The following is a 23,690-nucleotide window of genomic DNA, read 5'->3' as shown; positions in this document are numbered from 1 at the left end:
CTTTCCCTAAACTGTACCATTGTTCCCACAACTGGCACACCTCTGGCACACAGCTAAGTCCCTTGTAAAAGGTACCAGTGGTACCAAGGGCTCTGTGACCAGTGGGGGTCCCTAAGGGCTGCAGCATGTATTGTGCCACCCTAAGGGTCCCTTCACCAAGCACATGCACACTGCTGTGGCAGATTGTGTGCTGGTGGGAAGAAAAAGGTAAAGTCGACATGACATCCCTCTCAGGGTGCCATGCCCATCAACCACTGCCTGTGGCATAGGTAAGTCACCCCTATAGCAGGACTTACAGCCCTTAGGCAGGGTGAACCATACCACAGGTGAGGGCATAGCTGCATGAACAATATGCCCCTACAGTGTCTAAGTCCATCCTTAGACATTGTAAGTGCAGTGTGACAATATTCAGTACATGGGCTGGGAGTTTGTCATCATAAACTCCACAACTCCATGACCTCACTGAACACTGGGAAGTTTGGTATCAAACGTTTAAGCACAATAAACCCACACGGATGCCAGTGTTGGATTTATTGTAAAATGCATGCAGAGGGTATTTTAGAGATGCCCCTTGTACCCTAACCAACCCTTTAGTGTTAGGCTGACCAGTCTGCCAGTCTGCCACTAACAGATGAGTTTCTGACCCCATGGGATGAGGGCCTTTGTGATCTCTGGGGTCAGAAACAAAGCCTGTTGGAGGGAGGTGCTTCACACCTCCACCCTGCAGGAACTTTAACACTTGGCGGTGAGCCTCAAAGGCTCAGGTCTCTTGTTACAGTGCCTCAAGGCACTCAGTCTAGTAGAGATACTCCCCCCCAGATGAAGCCCCACTTTTGGCAGCAAGTCCGGTGGGAAAATTAGGTAAAACAAGGAGGAGTGACCACCCCAGCTAGGACCACCCCTACCTAGGTCCAGAGCTGAAGTGACCCCCTCCTTGCAGAATCCTCCATCTTAGTTTGGCAGGACAGGGACCAATAGGGTTGGAAATGTGTCCTCCTCCCTAAACGAAGTGGACACAGGAAGGGTGTAGCCACCCTCTGGGACAGTAGCCATTGGCTACTGCCCCCTCAACCCTGTAATGCCCCTAAATCTATGAGTTAAGGGCACCCCTAAACCTAGCTCACTAGATTCTTGGCGACCTCAAGTAGAAAAGAAGAAAGAAGCAAGAAGAAGGACTTCTAAGCCGACCTCAGAAGAGAAGACTCCAGACACCGACTGACTTGGCCCCAGCTCTACCGGCCTGTCTGCAGCTTCAGAAGCCCTGCTACAAAAAGGCAACGCATCCTGCAGGGCCAGCAACCTCTACAAACCCTCAGAGGACTGCTTGGCACCAGATGACCAAGAACTCCTGAGGACAGTGGCCCTGTCCACACGAAACTCCAAGAAAGACTCAAAAACTGCCTCGGATCCGCGAGTCCTTCCCACTCTTCACCTGAGACCCACAGCCCGGGTCCAGGTAGACCACTGGTCTAGGGTAGGTTCCCAGGCGATACGACCTTGTGTCCACCCTGGGTTGACCCCTGCTGGCCAACACGACGATGCCTGCAGCATAAATCCAGAGGAGCCCCCTGACCACGAGAGACCTGAATGAAGATACCTGACGCCCAAAGGTACCCCGCCACCTGCAGCCCCTTGGCCTTGAGGAATCCAGCAACGTTCAGCAGGTGGCCCTTCTCCTTGTCTAGCCTATGGTTTTCTGGAACCGACCAAGCCTGCAGCATCTTTGTGACCCCCGGGTTCCCCTCTTGAAAAGGATTGGGAGCCTGACGCTGTGTTTGCACCCTGCACCCGGACGCTCCTGTGCCACTGAGGGTGTGCATTTGGTGCTAACCTGTGGGTGCTCACCTGAAATCCCCAGGTCTGCCCTCCGAAGTTGCGAGTACTTACCTGCCAGCAGATCTGTTTCTGAGTGCCCCCAGTTTCCATAGGATCCCATTCGAAATCCAGCACCAACTTTGACCTCTGCACCTGTCCTGCCCCATGTTGCTGGTGGTGTATGTTTAGGATCATCTTGAACCTTGGCCAGTGGACATCCTAACCCCCTGAGACGGGAACTGTAAGTCAAGTACTTACCTCAAAACTGCACTAACACTCCCCCCCAGAACTGTTCTGAAAATTGTCGTGTCAACTTTTGAAAGTTAAGTGTTACTTGCCTGTCAACTGTTTTATTTGCCCACCCTAAAAAATTTACATTTGATACATACTTACAACTGTACTTAACTGCAACGTGAATCTTTTGGTTCTAGAAATAAAGTAACAAATATATTTTTCCTATGTAAATACATTGGCCTGGAGTTAGTCACTGATTGTGTGCCTCATTTCTTGACTGTGTGGGTACAACAAATGCTTTGCACTACCCTCTAAAAAGCCTAAATGCTCGACTACACTACCACAAAAGAGAGCATTAGTATTATCTACATTAGCCTCTGTTAAGCCTCTGGGGAACCCCTGGACTATGTGCACACAATATCTCATTTTGATATAGTATATACAGAACCACCTTCCTACAAACTCCTTAACAATGTTGAGAAGTTCCTTGCTGTTGTTTGCCCTGGTTTAATGCATGTGGCCAGGGCTGTCTTCTTAGTTGCCCACTTCAGGTGGTCATGGCATAGCCAACACACTTAGGGCATCACAATGAAAAATACAAAAAAAGTAATGGATTAAATGCTTGAATTAATTTAAACCACAGGTAATTACTTTGGGCTGCACCCTAGTAATCGTTTTTTACCCATCATAGCAGCTGAAAACATGACGCATGAGTTTTAATGTTGTGGTTGGATTTTGACCACAAACCCATGTGATTCTCCTACTGCGTGACTTTTTAAACATATGTCATCTAATGAACAAATGTATAATTCAATATACCAATGTGTAATGAAAATATGTGATGCCACTTATTGTGTATACGACATATCACATGATGGTTTCTGCTATCTGTTCTCAGACAAATCCCTCCGCCTCCCAAAATACACACACACGCGCGCTTACAGAAGGTCACACACCCACTGATCCTCCGTCGCATTAACACACTCACACACACACACACCCTTACAGATGCTCACACACTTACTGACCCTCCGTCACATTAACACACTCACACACACGCACCCTTACAGATGCTCACGCACCCACTGACCCTCCGTCGCATTAACACACTCACACACAAACACCCTTACAGATACTCACACACCCACCGACCCTCCGTCACATTAACACACTCACCCACACACCCTTACAGATGCTCACACACCCACCGACCCTCCGTCACATTAACACACTCACACAAACACCCTTACAGATGCTCACACATCCACCGACCCTCCGTCACATTAACACACTCACCCACACACCCTTACAGATGCTCACACACCCACCGACCCTCCGTCACATTAACACACTCACACACACCCTTACAGATGCTCACACACCCACCGACCCCCGTCACATTAACACACTCACCCACACACCCTTACAGATGCTCACACACCCACCGACCCTCCGTCACATTAACACACTCACACACACCCTTACAGATGCTCACACACCCACCGACCCCCGTCACATTAACACACTCACCCACACACCCTTACAGATGCTCACACACCCACCGACCCTCCGTCACATTAACACACTCAAACACACCCTTACAGATGCTCACACACCCACCGACCCCCGTCACATTAACACACTCACCCACACACCCTTACAGATGCTCACACACCCACCGACCCTCCGTCACATTAACACACTCACACAAACACCCTTACAGATGCTCACACACCCACCGACCCTCCGTCACATTAACACACTCACCCACACACCCTTACAGATGCTCACACACCCACCGACCCCCGTCACATTTACACAAACACCTTCTCTCTTAAAGTGCCTCGCTGTGTTACCACATTTTACTTGCTATGCTCCAGCAGCAATGAAAATGTCACCAGTACGAGTTTTTCGTTCCCTTGGCGCTTCGGCGCTGTATTAAATATAAAATGATAAATATATATGCGACGATAGTGAGCTTTAAATAGTGCCTGGGTGGCACGAAGAAGCTAGCACCAAGGCGCTTTGAAGAAGAGGCTCACCGCTGCCGTAGGACGCTTGGAATCCGTTCCCCGCGACGAACCAGTTGGCAGCAAACTCCACCAGCATCTGGTTTGAAGAGGCTGTCAGTGCACAAGGGATGCTTCCGCCACAAGTCTTGGCCATCAGGATGGGGTCCGACTGGCTGTCCCCATCATAAACCATAACATAATCTGAAAGGCACCCTGCGGAGGACCGGATATTGAAGGCGTCGAACCACAGGGAAACCTGCAAGGCGAAGGCACAACATTACATCTCTTAACCGATTGTCTCTTATTTACTCTTTGGCGATGTCACTTTTATTGATTATGAAGTGGATAAAACGTCTGTTTCTTCCTATGAACCAAGCCGAACTTTAAGGTAATAATGACACACACATCACAGCAGGCAGGTCGCCAATGGCTGAGCAGTAACATAACGTGCGTTTGTTAGACCTTTACCCCTGAGGGCACCTTGGCACTGATTAACAGACACACTCGCTGCCAAGGTCACCTTGAGTTTCGCTGGAAGTTGAATCAGCCAGAGAGAGGTAGCATTGTTCGCACACGGCGATGGGTAGCTGGGAGAAGAGAATGTCCCTTTCTGGTCAGTCAGCAGGATCGGAAACTTAACTGAAAAGCAAAGCAGAAGGCAACAATTATATGGGCATCCAATCACAGAGGTCACTGGCACAGTAAGAAAAGGTCACTTTGGGGGTCCTAGGCACAGACGTGTTTTGTGGCACTCCGTGGACCTATAAACTCTAGAAATGACACCGACGTGGAGTTAAATATCTGCCCGCATGCGCAGTAGAACTGCTGGAATGGTAAATAGTACTGCTTAACTGGAAAAATGTACAATGTTTGAACAAAAGTGTACTGCAGTATCATGATACAAATGGCATGTCCTAAATATTGTGTACATAAATCTCACACTACTGGAGTTCATAAAAAATATACACCCAAAGGAACAATGTTTTTGTAAACTATATAGAAGGAAATCTTCACCCAACGGGACAGTTTGCTTGCAGACGATATTTAGGACACGTTTATTGCAGGTGAGACTTCAGTACATAATATCTACTCTTCTCAGCTCTTTTGCAACAATTGTAAAAAACGGAAAGCAACTTTATATTGTTTAAAATTATATAGTTCAAAAAGTGGCAATACATAGGCCCTGATTCTAAGCTTGGCGGGCGGCGGTAGCCGCCCGCCAAGCGGGAACCGCCAGAAGACCGTACCGCGGTCAAAAGACCGCGGCGGTCATTCTGGGTTTCCCACTGGGCTGGCGGGCGACCGCCGAAAGTCCGCCCGCCAGCCCAGCGGGAAACACCCTTCCCACGAGGACGCCGGCTCAGAATGGAGCTGGCGGAGTGGGAAGGTGCGACGGGTGCAGTTGCACCCGTCGCGAATTTCAGTGTCTGCAAAGCAGACACTGAAATTCTTTGTGGGGCCCTCTTACGGGGGCCCCTGCAGGGCCCATGGCCCCAGGGGCCCCACGGCACCCCATACCGCCATCCTGTTCCTGGCGGGCGAACCGCCAGGAACAGGATGGCGGTATGGGGTGTCAGAATCCCCATGGCGGCGCAGCAAGCTGCGCCGCCATGGCGGATTCCCATGGGCAGCGGAAAGTCGGCGGTACACCGCCGGCTTTCCGCTTCTGGCCGCGGCTGTACCGCCGCGGTCAGAATGCCCGGCGGAGCACCGCCAGCCTGTTGGCAGTGCTACCGCCAACCTCCGCCCTGGCGGTATTTACCGCCAGGGTCAGGATGACCCCCATAATGTTCCCTAAAAGGTTTATACAAAGTACAGAAAAGACTAAGGCGCAATAATGATTGAGCGGACAAGTTGTCACATGCATTTCTTACCATGTAAGCTTCCATAGTAGCCCCGCTTGAAACACCCATTGCATAAGGCCTCAGCCCTGAATTTTAACAGAAGTGCTCGGTCCCAATTATTAGACACAAGAGATAAGTATGGTTTAAAACCATCAGTAGGCTCCGGAAGAGACTAATCCTGTACAAGTGGTTTACTCTTTGTAGAGCGTTCTCTTTCCAAATGTTGTTTATCAAGAAACAACCATTTTATCTTGGATTTATCCGTCCTACATGTGGTCATAGGATTATCAAACAGGCCAATTTTATCCAAAGCTAAAAAGTTGCATTTTACATAAGTGAGCCAAGGAATGTCCAGGCCTTGTGCACATCGAATACAATCCATAATAATATTGTGTGTAAAAGAGGTGTTATGGTTATTCCAAACTGAAAGCCACAATAGCAGGGGTCCCGGTTTAATATGATCCTCAAGGTATGTTTGGTACAGCCATCTCTTCAGGACAAATAACGTGAGGCATTGAATGAGGAAGTGAGAGGAGTCGCCTACAGAAATAATTTTCTTCAGCTTTGGTCAAACTACAATCACTGTAGCCCCAAATACCACAACCGTAACTGGCACATACTGCTTAGAGTAAACATCAAGAAGGGGCAATATAGGCTTACCTCCCATGGATTTAAAAATAGAGCAGATGCCCTGCTTGAATTTAGAGTTCCTATAACGGGTAATCTCCATCCATGGTCCATTAGAATTGAAGACAAGACCAAGATAAGGGAATTTAAAAACACTCTCCATGTAGTTTCTATTTAGCCGTAGTGCACGCAATGCATTATGCTTGGAGCCACACTCCATGATTTGCGATTTGGCGTAATTGGTTAGCAGATCAAAATCCGACATAAAATCTATAAAACCATGTACCAAAATTCTTAAGGCTTTTGGAGTTAGCGCTAAAAGTACATCAGCATATAAGGGAGAGAATTCATCCGTGAGACATCGGGAGTCCACGGGCATAGATGAGTGTTAAGTTTATTAACATATATTATAAATAGAAGTGGAGATAGTACACATCCTTGCCTTACCCTGCACTTTAAACTAACAGAGTCTGAAAGTTCATTATTAAAGACAAATTTAACTCTGGCACTTAAATCACTATGCACACAGGCCAAGAAATGCACAATCAAAGCTTCTACACCCACCTCCACCAGACCTATCCAGAGCTTCCTGCGATTTACCTTATCAAAAGTGGAGGATAGATCCATAAAAAGAAGATATAGTGAAGTTTTCTTGGCTACTGTATACTTTCCTATCAGCAGATTCAGAGTAAGACATTGTTCCATAGTGCCTAAGTTTTGTCAGAATCCATATTGACAAGGGGACAACATGTCCTTTTTATCACACCACTCTCTCAATCTATTAAACAGCACTCTTCCCAAAATTATGACTGTAGGGATTGTGGTCTATAACACTTCAGGTCAGCCCAATTTCGTTTTTTTAAAAACAGGAATTATAGTGGAACAGAACCAGGAAGAAGGGAGGGTGTTTAAGTCTAAACTATTGAAGATATTACCTAACAAAGGAGCCCACAAATCAACTCTGCACTTAAATATATCCATGCGTCCTCCATCTGGTCCAGGAGCTTTAGAGGAGGAGCTGCAATTGAGGGCGTCTGCCACCTCCTCCACTGTAAAAACAAACCTGGTAGCATCCTGTGCAACTTTAACCCAAGTTGGGCCAGAGTGTGCACAATCCTCTGAAGCACTGCAATAAACGGTATTAAAGTGGTCCACCCACTGATCTCCAGCAATGTGGCTACCTATTAAGGATGTAGATTTCCCTGGATAAGCAAATCCCTAACCACGTCCCAACATTCTAGTAGTTTTTTTAAAAGATGCAGCACTAATTAGTCGGTCCCAATGTATCTGTTGAATTTCCAACTTTCTAGCTTTTAGCACCTCTTTATACCTATGTATAGCCTGGACAATTGCTTCTGAGTTTCTGGGTTTAGTTGACAAGGCATGACACAACTCTATATTTGCTTGGGAGCAAGCTTTATCAAACCACCATGTGGGAGGACAAACATACCCAGAAAAAGGCTATAGCAGTCGACCTTTTTGTTAGGTCGAACAGATCCTTGTAATCAACACTCACAGGTCCTGGTGAGGAAGCCTCTTCCAAACAATTCAAAACATTACCCAGATTATCTCTGAGGAATTATTCCAGAAATGTAACAGGATGTGGCAAATGCCAGGCAAGTCTAAGACCATTATGCATGGGAGGTGGTTGCAGAGCTGTTTCATTAGTCCCCTCGATAATATCTATTGGTAAAAGTAGAGTCACAATCAGGGAGTTATAATCAATATACACTGACCTTATTGTCTTGCTACTGTACAAGTATTTTAAAAAACCACAAGTTGAGAAACAAAAATTAATAGTGGATTGGCAGCCAAGACCCTCATAAGTGTGCACTATATACCCCCTTTTCAGGGCTGACTCATGCAAGTTAACAAGGTCATAATCCAAGATATAGGGCCTCATTCTGACTTTGGCGGGCGGCGGAGGCCGCCCGCCAAAGTACCTCCGTCAGAATACCGCTGCGCGGTCAAAAGACCGCCGCGGTAATTCTGAGTTTCCCGCTGGGCTGGCGGGCGACCGCCAGAAGGCCGCCCGCCAGCCCAGAGGGAAACCCCCTTCCACGAGGATGCCGGCTCCGAATGGAGCCGGCGGAGTGGAAAGGGTGCGACGGGTGCAGTTGCACCCGTCGCGATTTTCAGTGTCTGCTATGCAGACACTGAAAATCTTGGTGGGGCCCTGTTAGGGGGCCCCACGACACCTGTTACCGCCAACAAGGTTCTGGCGGTCAAAACCGACAGAACCAGGCTGGCGGTAAGGGGGTCGGAATCCCCATGGCGGCGCTGCCTGCAGCGCCGCCATGGAGGATTCCTCAGGCCAGGGGAAAACCGGCCGTAAACCGCCGGTTTACCTTTTCTGACCGCGGCTTTACCGCCGCAGTCAGAATTGGCCTGGATGCACCGCCAGCCTGTTGGCGGTGCATCCGCGGTCCCCGGCCCTGGCGGTCCATGACCGCCAGGGTCGTAATGACCCCCATAGTGACTTAGCTCTTTCCCTCTCAAGTCACAGGAGCTCCAAAGTACCACTTCTGTCTCCCAATACCTGCCACTAAAATCCCCTGTAGGGTGCCCAGCCTGAGCATTAAAATCACCACAAATCATGATGTTACAACCCAAGGAAGCCATATTAGAGCCAGCCATAATTATACCTACAATGTGAAACAAAATCCTAGTTTCTATTAGGAATTGTAGAAAAATTGTTATTATAAAAATTGATTATATAACATTTGAAATGATGAGCGTCAGTAAGTTCTAGCACCTGAGACTCTGGACAATTAAGACTTAATTGAGATATTATAACCTTGATCCCAAGTTTGACCCAAATCAACAATCCTCCCTTGGTCCGTCCTGAGGTTGACGGGATAGCGGGTATTGAAAATCAGGAGTAGCCATGGTGGGGTACCAGGATTGTAGCCCAGGATTTGTGTTGAATAATAAAATCATATAATGCAATCAAGGACAGCCAATCGTTATTACCTAGTTTGTTATTAACCCCTGCTATGTTCCATCACAGGAAGGAAAACTCGTTAAAAGAGTCCCTGGGGCTCTTACGCAGGACAATACTCTTAACTGTTGAAGGCGCCACTGTACTGTTAAAACATGAGAGTCTAAAGAATTAATGTCAGGAACCCTGGAATTGTGAGTGCAAGGGTCCTCCCTAACTCCTACTGCCTCAAAACAGGGATATCATTCCCACACCCTACAAGTGCTAGCTCAGTCGAACCAATCAGTCAATCACACCCCTCCAACCCTTCCAGGGGTGCAAATTTGTTGCTTAGAATAATTACCGGCGACCCTGAAAAATAGGGTGCAGGAGTATGATTTTTGCTAGAGACAGGACCCGGAGTTAAACCAGCTGGTGTCTGTGGAACAGGTGGCTTAAATAAACATCCCAATGGGAGAGCAAATATCTGGGAGCCCCCAAAAGGAAACTGGTGACAGGATAAAGGTTTACGAACCATTTTCAAATCTCTAAAATTCACTACAACACAGTCACCCAAAAATGCTTTAGGGGATGTCCCAATCCTCGCAACCCTTCTAGCCATTATAATTTGGGAAAAGCAGGCAGGGTCAATACCCATGTGCTTTGTGAGCCAGTGAAGTGTCTTAATAAAGATCAGTTGTTCAGTGGACTCAATCTGAGACTGCTACATTCTAGGCACATTTGCCAATAGTACCATGTAAGGGAATGCAGAAGGAGGCAGGTTCAGCACCTGGTCAGATCTTCCATTGTACTGAGCACTCCTGCCTAACTGCTCTGGATCACTCAAAAAGGCACACTCTGTGCTAGCATCAGCCTTCTGTTGCTCAGACATATGTTCCTGCCGCAGCAAAAGACCAGAGGGGTCCTTGGTTAAGCAGGTCTGAAATGGTGCAGATGGCAACCGGTTGGTCAGACTCAGAGTGGATGGTGCGGCTAAGGCCCGTCCATCAAGACCCATATGCTGATCCTTATCCTCCACATTACCCACCTTGCACCCGTTGCCCATCTCCCTACCCCCTACATACTCATTGGAGGTGGCTTTAGATACACGTTCCCTCAAGAGCCCAACTGGGGGAGTATTGATAGGTTGAGTGCAAGTTAGAGGTGTAAACACTGTGAGCAATCTCCCCTCTATTTTGACGATCTTGAAAGGGTTTTAAATAATTTTTTTTATATTTCTTCAAACCTTACAAAAAGTTAATCAGAACTAAAAGTCGCAGGAATAACCTCCCCAGCAACCTGCTTTTGATTAGTTCCTTTCAAGGGCACCTTTCTCATCACTGAACCCCCCTTTTTTTTAAATCGGTGTTTTTTAGGGGGAGAATTAGCAGGGGAGTTAACAAGACTATGGCGGTCATTCTGACCGCGGCGGTCGGCGGTCGCCGCCCGCCAAGCGGTTCCCGCCGAAAGACCGCACCGCAGTCAAAAGACCGCAGCGGCCATTCCGGCTTTCCCGCTGGGCCGGCGGGCGACCGCCAGAAGACCCCCAGCCGGCCCAGCGGGACAGCCCCTTCAACAATGAAGCCGGCTCGGATTGGAGCCGGCGGAGTTGAAGGGGTGCGACGGGTGCAGTGGCATCCGTCGCGATTTTCACTGTCTGCTAAGCAGACAGTGAAAATCTTTGTGGGGCCCTGTTAAGGGGCCCCTCGGCACCCGTTCCCGCCATCCTGGTTCCAGCGGTGGACACCGCCAGAAACAGGCTCGCGGGAAGGGGGTCGGAATCCCCATGGCGGTGCTGCAAGCAGCGCCGCCATGGCGGGTTCCCTGGGCCAGCGGGAAACCGTCGGGAAACCGCCGGCTCCCCTTTTCCGACTGCGGCTTTACCGCCGCGGTCAGAATCGCCCAGGAAGCACCGCCAGCCTGTTGGCGGTGCTTCCGCCGCACTTCGCCATGGCGGTCATGGACCGCCAAGGTCAGAATGACCCCCTATATGAGCAAACAACACCCATGGGACTAGGAGGAGCAGGCACAACATTAGAGACCCAGGACCCCCCAGAATCATCAAGATGTACAGCCGCGAGCATGCTGCCTGCATCCAAACCCAACAAGAGCCTTCTTTCTGTTAATTCTATGTCCTTAGTGATAACCACTGCTGCGCGAACCACAAACGAGTCAATTGTAGTAATGGTGTTGTCCACCAATCAACCATCTGCATTTTTCCTTTTACTCACTGTTTAAGTACTACCTGATGAAAATGGGAAGGAGAACACTTAAGTAGCTGGAGAAACAGTCCACACACTGGCCAACCGGGATACCAAACAACAGAATATTATAGTTTATAAGACAAATATGGCTAAACCCTCTAACCAAAATACCACCGTACTGCTCTACTCCTTCCAGCTTCTTCCAGCTTTGCTAAAACCTCCGCTACAGAAGAGGAAGAATATGACTATAAAAGTTACTGCCACACCGTACCTTAGAAAATGTGGATGGTATCTTCTGAAAGAATCATTCTCTCATCAGTACAGCTTGAATGCAGGAACAAAAAAGGGCCAGTTGACAAGAACCAAAGAGGTTGGCCCCGCCCTGCCTCTTCCTGTCATTGACAGGTTCAGGACGGGCCTGCCCTTGGCCGGGGCTTTGCCCAGCCACAGCCTGCATGCATCCCACACCGTGTTGAGGATGGAAGCAGGTGGGCGGGTGAACGAAGCAGCTGGACAACCTCCTGGGTCCCTGTTGCACACTTGTACTTGAAGTCCTCCCCTCAAGGCAACTGCCAGCTAGTGCGTCCTGTGCCATGTTGAGGATGGCAGAACTATGTATAGCAGGTGGGTGGGTGAACAAAACAGCAGGACCACCTCCTGGGGCCCGTTGCACACTGGTACTTGAAGTCCTCCCCTCAAGGCAACTGCCAGCTAGTGCGTCCTGTGCCATGTTGAGGATGGCAGAACTATGTATAGCAGGTGGGTGGGTGAAGAAAACAGCAGGGCCACCTCCTGGGGCCCGTTGCACACTGGTACTTGAAGTCCTCCCTGCAAGGCAACTGCCAGCTAGTGCGTCCTGCGCCGTGTTGGGGATGGCAGCACTATGTCGAGCAGGTGGGCGGGTGAACAAAGCAGCAGGACTGCCTCCTGGGGCCCTGTTGCACACTGGTACCTGAAATCCTCCCCGCAAGGCACCTGCCAGCTACTGCATCCCACGCCACATTGAAGATGGCAGCACTATGTAGAGCAGGTGGGTGGGTGAACAAAGTAGCAGGACCGCCTCCTGGGGCCCTGTTGCACACTGGTACCCGAAGTCCTCCCCACAAGCCCACAAGGCAACTGCCAGCTAGCTCATACACGTATAAGCATATATATATATATATATATATATATATATATATATATATATATTTATATACATATATATATGCTTATACGTGTATATATATATATATATATATCAGTGCAGCTAAATGCAGACAACTGGAAAGAAAATGGTGCTCCAGCAGAAACAACAGTGATCGAACCACCTTCAAGTGTGCCCTCAACAACTACCACCATCTTCTCAAAGCAGCAAAAAAGAAGGCCCTGACACGCCGCATCGAGGCCAGCTCCAACCAGACCAGGGAATTCTTCACCATCGTCAGAGAGTTCACCTGCCCATCAGCCACAGAAAACAAAATCCCTTCCTCACAAGAAATCTGAAACACTCTTGCAGACCACTTTCAAAGCCAGAGAGCCACCATTTACAGTAATTTCAAGCCCCAGTCCACAACCTCCTCAGCATCTCCACCTCTGCGAAAACAGCCACCAATCACCCACTCACCACATGGGAACAACTCAGCACAGCAAACACCAAAGCCCCAGTGAACTCTATCCACTCAGGTGTACCCGCCAACCTGTGCCCCCACTAACTCTTCAACCTCGGTGGCAATGAGATCAGCCACCAGCTCACCACCATCCTCAACACATCCATAGCCACCTTCCCTGACTACTGGAAACACACAGAGGTCCGACCCCTTCTCAAGAAACCCTCCGCAGAACCCCAACGACCTCCAAAACTATTGCCCAATCTCACTGCTCCTGCTTCCTGCCAAGGTCCTGGAGAAGTACATCAGCCTCCCAATTCATCAAACACCTGGAGAGATACAATCTGCTAGATCCCTCCCAATCAGGATTCAGACCCAACCACAGCACCAAAACAGCCCTAATCACCGCGACAGAGGACATCTGCATCCTACTCCACTGAGGAGAATCTGCCTCCCTGATCCTTCTCGACCTCTCTGCTGCCTTCAACACCATCTCCCACCACACACTCATCAACCAACTGCACCAGTGCGGAATCAAAGACTACGCTTTTAGATGGATGGCATCCTTCCTCTCGGGGTGCACAGAGAAGATCCATCTCCCTACCTTCACCTCTCAACCAAAACATACCATCTGTGTGGTTCAGCAAGGCTCATCCATCAGTCTCACCCTCTTCAACATCAACATCTACATGACGCCACTGGCAGACATCATCAGAGCCCACAAAATCAACATCATTTCTTACGCAGATGACTCCCAACTCATCCTCCCTCTCTCAGCAGGACCCTACTACTATGAAAACCAACTTTCACTGCATGAAGTACTGATCTTTGGCAGTCACACATCCATCTGGAATGACTCCTGGTGGCCATCGAAACTTGGACTTACCCACACTCTAAAAGATGACACCAGCAGCCTCTGCATCATCCTAGACAGCGGGCTCTCCATGAAACAACAGGCCAACGCAGTCTCCTAAGCCTGCTTCTACATGCTCCACAGAATTTTCAAATGGCTTCCCTCTGGCACCAAAAAAACAGGCACCACCAGCAAACTCATGAGAAGACTCCAGACGATTGAAAACACCACTGCCAGACTAATCCTCAACTTGCCCAAAAGGGCCCACATCTCCTAACACTAAGAGTCCTCCCCATCCAGAAGAGATGCCATTTCAAGCTCCTGACCACGCCTACAAAGCCCTCCACAGCCACCCACCATGAACCACCACCTAAAATTCCAACAGTCAAGAAAAAACCTCCACTCCCTTCACCTTGCCCTCGCACAGACACCTCACATCCACCATTGCTGAACCGGAGAGCGATCTTTCTCTCACCTCACCACCAAATCCTGGAATGCCCTTCACCTCCACCTTCGTAAATCACCCTCACTGGCAGACTTCAGGAAGGGACTCAATACCTGGCTCTTAGAATGAGACCCTCAGCACAATGCCTAGATACTCTCACAGGTGATACGTTGAGATATAGTGGCAGTTGCCACTAGGTAGGTATAGTTAGGACTATGTTATCATTTAAAAAGCATTTTTTGACTTGCCTATATCTTTGGCACTGTTTGACGAATCTTCATGAAATAAAAAAAAAAAAGTGCCTGGTGATTCTTGTTGCACATGGAAAGTTTTTGGGTGATGCGTCAAGCGGGGATCGAGAAAAAAGGAGGGGGCAAAAAAGTTGTGATTCCCATGTTAATTCCCTTAGGACCTTTAGACACGACTATAGCCCGACTATTAGGAGATATTAAAGGGAAAACAAATTTGTATATCTGTGATCACAAAGACTTCGTGAACAATGATGAACTTGTGCAGGGTAATGCACAGCTCTGATTGGCTGAAAACACTTCAAACCAGGAAGGGTTGGCAGTCATCTTGCGAGTCCCAGAAAAAAAAGTGTAAAAACAAGACAAGGGGCCAGGGTAGAGTCATACTAACCCCTTAGCTCTGGACCCCCCCCCCCCCCCCCCCAGGAAAAAAAACATTTTTTTTAAATCGCAATTTTGTGTTAATTTTTTTTTTAAAACACAAGCACGGGCGCTTGTGCTTGTTTACCAATAACCCCCCCTAGTGGGCCTGGTCCCAGGGCATATTTCTTTTTTTTTTTTTTAATGGTGTTGTCCTCCTGGTCCCCTCAAAGCCTCGGGGACCACCACCTCCTCAGGGCATGTGCTAAATTTCATGAGAGGACCCCAGGGAGCACCACCTCCCCGGGACAAAATGATGGCCTCCCGTACAGCCCCGGGGACCACCACCTCCCCGGGGCCATTATGTAATATGGTGTGGGGAGGCTAAGCGCCCCCCCGCGTCGGGGGACCACCACCTCCCCAGGGGGTAAAATGATTTTTCTATAGGGGGGAGGCCTGACCGGTCTGCTCCCTGGGGCTATGCATGTTGGAGGGGGGCCACGTGGCCTCCCCATTGAGGAGCCAGTGATGGCCCTGGGAACCACCACCCCACAGGGTCCACTTCTGCTATGTTTCGGGGAGCCCACCTCCAGGACATGCTCTGTTCTTGGTGGCAGGTTTGACAGCTGCAGCCAAGTCACAGCAAACATAACTCCGCATTCTGACAGCAGGACCTGTCAAACAGGTCCCACTGTCAGAAAGCGGAGTTTTCATCTGTCTTCCCTGCATGCAGGTATGCGTGCAGGGAAGACAGATGAAAATATTGTTCCAGCAAGTAGGGAGCTGCTATTGAAAGCAGCTCCTTGATTGCTGGAGCAATGCCTGCTCACGCAGGAGGCGTGAGCCAGCTGTAACCCCTGGGGAGTCCTTGAGGTTCCCCCCGCAGTCCCAGATAGGCTGTAAAAGGTGAAAAGAAAACACAAAATAAAATAATCAGCAGGGACCACGGCCAAAGAGCCGTGTGCTGAGTACGGTTGGGTGGCTAGGGGGGTTGGTCGCAGGGTCTGGCTGCAGGCCAGGCCTTGCGGGCAACCCCTGCTGTGCACGGGTGAAGGTTGCAAGGTGCTTATAGGGGGTTGGCCTCTGTGGCCAACCGCCTCTGTGGATGGCTGATGGCCGTGGGCGGCAGTGGTTGGATTAACGTATATTAATAAAAATTACTATATGTTAAATAAACCCATAGAAAGTCAATGAAAAAAACAACGGTTATAGTTAGAAAATAGAATTTAAAAAAAACATTGAAATTCACTGAAAAAAACAAATGTTTCAGAGATGTTATAATTAGGCTTACATTTTAAACGTACAAAACCATAAAAATTCACCTGTTATCTCAAGTAACTACAACTCATGCCCTAAGGTAACTATAATTCGCGCCTTTACTGTATGTTGTGGCACCCCATGAGTGGATGATAGCAGAAGGGTTTTAAAATAGCTAATAAGTAACAGTAGGGCTGATGGAACAGCCTTGAACCAAGTGATATTTTTGGGTTGCAAACTGACTTGTGTGTTGCAGGAAATATGTAAACCAATTCAAATCACTGCCTCAAACACCTAGTTTGCAAAAGAGCTGGGGACAGTTTCATGAGCTACACACAGGTCCAGAACAACAAGGAAAGCTGATAGATTTTTATAGTGCTATAAATAGAGATTGACCCATGCTAGAACTAATGCAGACCTCATAGATTTGGCTGGCCAGAAGAAAGCTTGAGCTGAATCTTGTAGATTGTTCACTTCCAAGAACTGGGAGAGGTGATCCATTAAAATGCTACTATTTCCTCTCAACTACTGAAAAAGAAGTGGACTATTTCCTTTGTTGATGATATTATCACTAAAATACTACATACATATTTCTGCCCAATCCAGCAAAATTAGATAAATACTTGCACCCTTGGGAAATGGTGGCCACTCCACAGATGGATGATGGAGGTGCACCTAAGGGCCAGATGGCCCCAACACTGGTTGACATTATGGCTGTGATACAGGGCGTGCGCGTAGCACATGAAACAAAAATAGACTCAAACTCAATAGATGCCATACTGGTGGGTACTGACCTTCGTCATCTGGTTGCTAGAGTGCAAGAGGCGGAAGACTCCATCGCAACCTTGAAAGCAGAAACAGTAACATTGCAACGCCAGGTCAAAGAACTCTTTGAGGAGCACTTGATTCTGAAACACCTGCAACCTCGAGGCCTCTCCAAAAATATTTTCAGTGGAGCATGCGCATAGGGTTCAGGGACCCCTGCTTCCCATCCTTGCTCAAATTTTTTACTTTCGAGATTGAGACGTCATCCTCCAGGTTGCCTATGCTGCACCTCCTGTAAAACTTGAAAATGCAATGGTCACCTTCTTCCCAGACTTTACATTGCGGGTGCAACAACAGCAGCTAGCCTTCCTAGGCATCAAAAAAGAGCTGAGGCAACGCAACATTAAATACTACTTGATCTTCCCAGCAAAACTAAGACTGGAGTCAGAGGGTAAGACAATTTTCTTCACCACTCCATAGGAATCCCGGGAGTGGCTGGAAGGCCGGAGACCAGCGGGTTCACAGTAACATCCACAAAGCTCAACACAGGACCCAGGAGGGATGCTGGCCAGTGAACTTACCCAAACTCCTTTGGCCAGGGGGAGATCCCTCCTTACACGCCATGAGCCGCAGGTGAACTGGGTGGAGTGGTCTAAGGCCCTTCCAAATAGACGGAACATGACTGTTGCATTGTGGGGGGGACACGGATGTGGCCCTCAATTGCTTCAGTATAACCGTTGTAACAATCAATCCTTCCCTTGGGGATGGAGGGCAGGCACTCTTCACGAACCCCCCTTAGTTTGAAGTTTTAGCAATGTTTAGGGGCGACAGACACTCTGCAAAGTTGTGGAGGTGGATAGTTTTAGGTCTGCCAAGCAGGGAGGAAGGAATGATGGTTGGGGTGATGTTAAATGTTTAATTAGTCCCCTTTGGGGCTGTGTGTTTAGTTTAATGGTGACTGAGCTTTCCACTTAGAAAGAGACTACAAGGCAGGGTCCTGATTCAGTAACTTTCCCCGTCTGCCCCTGATGGAAGCAACAGTGTGCACAGTGTGCCACAAAGTCCATGGTCACCGGACTAGCCCTCCAGGCCTCGTGGCTGGGTCCTCGTCCACCTAATGCTCCAAGAAGACCCTATCCATGATGATCCAGTGTCCCTTTTTCTGATGACCCCTGATGGCAACTAATAATAACGGGCCGGTGTGTAGGATATTGTCCTGGAATGTTAATGGGTTGGGGGACAAAATCAAATGAGGGATGGTCTTACAGTATCTCAAGCGCCTGGCACCCATAGTAGTCCTATTGCAGGAAACATACCTTCAAGGAAACTTATGTCGTTCACTAGACAGGTGGGGCTATAGAATGGTAGCTCATGCAGGATTCATACAAGGTTCATGAAGGGGCTGGTATTCTCCTACGCAAGTCAATCCTTCTCACAATGCAGCAGACCTGGACAGACCCACAAGGGAGATATGCGGTGGTAACCAGACAATGGGAAGAAAAAACACTCCATATTGTTTCTCTTTATGTCCGCCCCAGACTACATGAGATAGCTCTGTTGGACGTGGGGGCCCTGCTCCTTCAGCTTCCTGAGGGTAGTCTCCTCAGAGGAGGAGGAGGTTTAAATGATACTGTATGTGACAGGGTAGTTCGATAGCCCCCAAGGCGCCAAAGAGCAACACAATGACCGTTAGCTGACTTTATGTCAGCATTTGGACTGGCTGATGCTTGGGGCTCCCTCCATCCCTCCCTCCAACAATATACGCAACTCTCGAGCACGCACAGCAGCCTCTCACGAATTGACTGTCTTCTCACACTGACTAACGACCTTTTGTGCATCCATGATGCCCTGCACTGCACTGCACCAGGGGTATCTCAGATCATTCGCTGGTGGTCGTCATCTATGGTCCCCTTGGGGTGGGAAGTGGACAAAGAACTACACTCAACCCCAGTACCTGAAGATCTCTCATTCGTGAATATCCGGGAAGCTGCAAAGCATTACTTTCAAGAAAACGATGGCTTGATGGAATCCACATGCACTTTGTGGGAAGCCTAGGAAACTGCGATTAGGTTTCAAGGTATATCATTAGTAGCGGAACACAAAAAGTAACAACGAGCCCTGCTGGAATGCTTAGAAGGTGAAATCGTCCTGTTAGAGTCCTGTCAACAGAAGGATAAGCGGGAGCCATTGCACCAGGAGTTATCCCTTAACCCCTTCTGTGCCGCGGACGTAGTGGTTACGTCCCGCGGCACAGTGCTGCTGTGCCGAGGACGTAACCACTACGTCCTCGGCACACAGACCAAGGGAGCGCTCTCGCTCCCTCTGTGTGCTTCCCTCCCACCCCCCAAAGTCGGGGATGGAAGGGGAAGCCCTTCCCCTTCCACCCCCGACCCCCCCACCCCCCCATAATGACGTCAGCGCGCGATCGCGCGCTGACTTCATTATGGGATCCTCGCCGCACAGGAAGCCATTTGCTTCCTGTGCGGCGACGATAGAAGAGGTGAGTTCCGCTTCCCGGTGGGTGGGGGGTTGGGGCTAAAGAGGCACCGGGGAAAAGGAAAGGCTTTTCCTTTTCCCCGGTGTCTCTTTGAGCATTCCTGCTGCCCGATCGCATTGCGATCGGGCAGCAGGAATGCCCACTAGACACCAGGGATTTGTTTTCTTCATTGTTTTTTACTGTTTTTGGCACGCGTGGAGCGGCCCCTTGGGCAAGGGTCGCTCCCCTTTAGGGGGGCAATTACTACGGCCATTTCTGCCCCCCTTGGGGCAGATTGGCTACTTTTCAGCCAGATCTGCCCCCAAGGGGGGCAGAAAACACTAGATCACCAGGGATTTTTTTATTTTTTTTGCATTTATGTGTTGGGGGTGCCCCCTTGGGCAAGGGGCGCCCCCCCCAAGGGGGCAGAGAACTGTTGGCCTTTTCTGCCCCCCTTGGGGGCAGATCGGCCTATTTTTTTTAGGTCCATCTGCCCCCAAGGGGGGCAGAAGCCACTTAGGCACCAGGGATTGTGTGTGTAGTGGATGGGGGGGGCGCCCCCTTGGGCAAGGGTCGCTCCCCTTTGGGGGGCATGTCTTTCAGGCCATTTCTGCCCCCCTTGAGGGCAGATTGGCTACTTTGTAGCCAGATCTGTCCCCAAGGGGGGCAGAAAACACTAGATCACCAGGGTTTTTTATTTTTATGTGTATTTATGTGGGGGGGGTGCCCCCTTGGGCAAGGGGCGCCCCCCCCCAAGGGGGCAGAGAACTGTTGGCCTTTCCTGCCCCCCTTGGGGGCAAATCGGCCTATTTTTTTTAGGTCCATCTGCCCCCAAGGGGGGCAGAAGCCACTTAGGCACCAGGGATTGTGTGTGTAGTGGATGGGGGGGCGCCCCCTTGGGCAAGGGTCGCTCCCCTTTGGGGGGCATGTCTTTTAGGGCCATTTCTGCCCCCCTTGAGGGCAGATCAGCCTATTATTTTTAGGCTGGTCTGCCCCCAAGGGGGGCAGAAACTACTAGAACGCCAGGGATTGTTTTTTATTTGTTTATTTTTGTGGGGGGGCGTCCCCTTGGTCACGGGGCGCCCCCCCAAGGGGGGCATTGACCTGTTGCCCATTTCTACACCCCCTGGGGGCAGATGGGCCTATTTTCTTAGGCCCACCTGCCCCCAAGGGGGGCAGAAGCCACTTAGACACCAGGGATAGTGTGTGTGTGTGTGTGTGTGTGTGTTAGTGGATGGGTGGGGCCTTGGGCAAGGGTCGCCCCCCACTTTGGGGGCACATGTACCCAGGCCATTTCTGCACCCCTTGGAGACAGATCAGCCTATTATTTTTAGGCTGGTCTGCCCCCAAGGGGGGCAGAAACTACTAGAACGCCAGGGATTTTTTTTTATTTGTTTATTTTTGTGGGGGGGCGTCCCCTTGGTCACAGGGCGCCCCCCCAAGGGGGGCATTGACCTGTTGCCCATTTCTACACCCCCTGGGGGCAGATGGGCCTATTTTCTTAGGCCCACCTGCCCCCAAGGGGGGCAGAAGCCACTTAGACACCAGGGATAGTATGTGTGTGTGTGTGTGTGTGTGTGTGTGTGTGTGTGTGTGTGTGTGTGTGTGTTAGTGGATGGGTGGGGCCTTGGGCAAGGGTCGCCCCCCACTTTGGGGGCACATGTACCCAGGCCATTTCTGCACCCCTTGGAGACAGATCAGCCTATTATTTTTAGGCTGGTCTGCCCCCAAGGGGGGCAGAAACTACTAGAACGCCAGGGATTTTTTTTTATTTGTTTATTTTTGTGGGGGGGCGTCCCCTTGGTCACGGGGCACCCCCCCAAGGGGGGCATTGACCTGTTGCCCATTTCTACACCCCCTGGGGGCAGATGGGCCTATTTTCTTAGGCCCACCTGCCCCCAAGGGGGGCAGAAGCCACTTAGACACCAGGGATAGTGTGTGTGTGTGTGTGTGTGTGTGTGTGTGTGTGTGTGTTAGTGGATGGGTGGGGCCTTGGGCAAGGGTCGCCCCCCACTTTGGGGGCACATGTACCCAGGCCATTTCTGCACCCCTTGGAGACAGATCAGCCTATTATTTTTAGGCTGGTCTGCCCCCAAGGGGGGCAGAAACTACTAGAACGCCAGGGATTTTTTTTTATTTGTTTATTTTTGTGGGGGGGCGTCCCCTCGGTCACGGGGCGCCCCCCAAGGGGGACATTGACCTGTTGCCCATTTCTACACCCCCTGGGGGCAGATGGGCCTATTTTCTTAGGCCCACCTGCCCCCAAGGGGGGCAGAAGCCACTTAGACACCAGGGATAGTGTGTGTGTGTGTGTGTGTGTGTGTGTGTTAGTGGATGGGTGGGGCCTTGGGCAAGGGTCGCCCCCCACTTTGGGGGCACATGTACCCAGGCCATTTCTGCACCCCTTGGAGACAGATCAGCCTATTATTTTTAGGCTGGTCTGCCCCCAAGGGGGGCAGAAACTACTAGAACGCCAGGGATTTTTTTTTATTTGTTTATTTTTGTGGGGGGGCGTCCCCTTGGTCACGGGGCGCCCCCCCAAGGGGGGCATTGACCTGTTGCCCATTTCTACACCCCCTGGGGGCAGATGGGCCTATTTTCTTAGGCCCACCTGCCCCCAAGGGGGGCAGAAGCCACTTAGACACCAGGGATAGTGTGTGTGTGTGTGTGTGTGTTAGTGGATGGGTGGGGCCTTGGGCAAGGGTCGCCCCCCACTTTGGGGGCACATGTACCCAGGCCTTTTCTGCACCCCTTGGAGACAGATCAGCCTATAATTTTTAGGCTGGTCTGCCCCCAAGGGGGGCAGAAACTACTAGAACGCCAGGGTTTTTTTTTTATTTGTTTATTTTTGTGGGGGGGCGTCCCCTTGGTCACGGGGCGCCCATCCAAGGGGGGCATTGACCTGTTGCCCATTTCTACACCCCCTGGGGGCAGATGGGCCTATTTTCTTAGGCCCACCTGCCCCCTAGGGGGGCAGAAGCCACTTAGGCACCAGGGATAGTGTGTGTGTGTGTTTTTTTTTTTTTGTTGCTTTTTTTTTTTAGGGCTGTCCCCTTTGGCAAGGGTCGCTCTCCATGGGGACACACTACTAAAGGTATTTTCTGGCTTCCTTGGGGTAGACAGGTCTATTTTATTAGTAGGCCCATCTGCCCCATGGCAGAATCCACTTAGGCACCAATTTCTAAATGTTTGATGGTGGGGTGTTTGTCAACTGAAGAAGTCTTTGCATTTGTGATAAAAAATGTTTTCCTCCTTTTTGTTCTAGTTCAAAGCTTTTGCTTTATTTGCTGTGGCTCCTTGCGGTTTTGGCGGTGGTTGACCTGCAGTTTGCACAGTTGCATGTTTTAGGTAAGTAAAAACAATTTACTCCAAAGGAGTATTGTTGCCATGCATGAATGACATGTTTGTAGGGGGTGTACTAAATGCAGGATTGTGTGTGAAATTGTCCTTAGGTTTGTGCACAATGATATTTGTTTTGTCTTATTTCTAATTTGCCTTTCTTTCTTTATTTTTAGTGGGATATCATTGGTGATTGCTGTGTAGTTGCTGGTGAATAAAGCTTTTTCAGGCAAGTGAGCGGTATAGTTTTTGAGTTTACAACTCTTACTAACAAAGCTACACTTTGTCACTTGTCTTACACAGTGCTGGTTGTTGGTGGTGAATTTGTCCAGTTAATTTTAGCAGGAGATATCATGGCTAGCTGCAGGATGACCGCTCAGCAGGTGGTTGGTATGCTTTTTGAGTCACAGTCTGATCATGACTATGAGACAGACTCTGCATCTGAGGCAGAGGAGGAAGTCAGAGATTCTGGCAGTGATGTTTCTCTTGGAGGGGAATCTTCTGATGATGAAGCCACACTCAGTGCAGATGAAGGGCCTGTTGTAGAGGAGGACATTGATGTGCCAATAGTGCAGCAACCTGGGGCTGAAAGGTTTCCCGTTATAAGACCTGATGTCTGGGTTGCCCCAAACATGCAGCAGCCAGAGTTGCCTGCCTTTACTGGTCTCCCGGGGTGTAACGCCAATACAGAGAACTTTATGC

General features: G+C 49.6%; 1 protein-coding gene across 2 annotated transcripts in view; it reads right to left on the bottom strand.

The window, feature by feature from the left end:
* The window catches only part of LOC138286661 (astacin-like metalloendopeptidase), a 518,669-nt gene that overhangs the window by 218,908 nt on the left and 276,071 nt on the right, over window positions 1–23,690 (bottom strand). The window contains exons 13-14 of one of the 2 annotated variants that reach the window (XM_069227126.1): window positions 4,582–4,700; window positions 4,092–4,317 (exon numbers count right to left, since the gene is read on the bottom strand). The exons of the other annotated variant lie outside the window; for it this stretch is intronic. Coding sequence (XP_069083227.1) covers window positions 4,092–4,317; window positions 4,582–4,700 — 345 coding nt within the window. The remainder of the gene's footprint in view (window positions 1–4,091; window positions 4,318–4,581; window positions 4,701–23,690) is intronic. 2 annotated transcript variants of the gene reach the window in all.

The sequence above is a fragment of the Pleurodeles waltl genome, chromosome 3_2, assembly GCF_031143425.1.
Source record: "Pleurodeles waltl isolate 20211129_DDA chromosome 3_2, aPleWal1.hap1.20221129, whole genome shotgun sequence".
Taxonomy (NCBI): Eukaryota; Metazoa; Chordata; class Amphibia; order Caudata; family Salamandridae; genus Pleurodeles; species Pleurodeles waltl.
The sequence above is the reverse complement of the archived record's forward strand: the minus strand, read 5'-3'. Positions and strand labels throughout refer to the sequence as shown.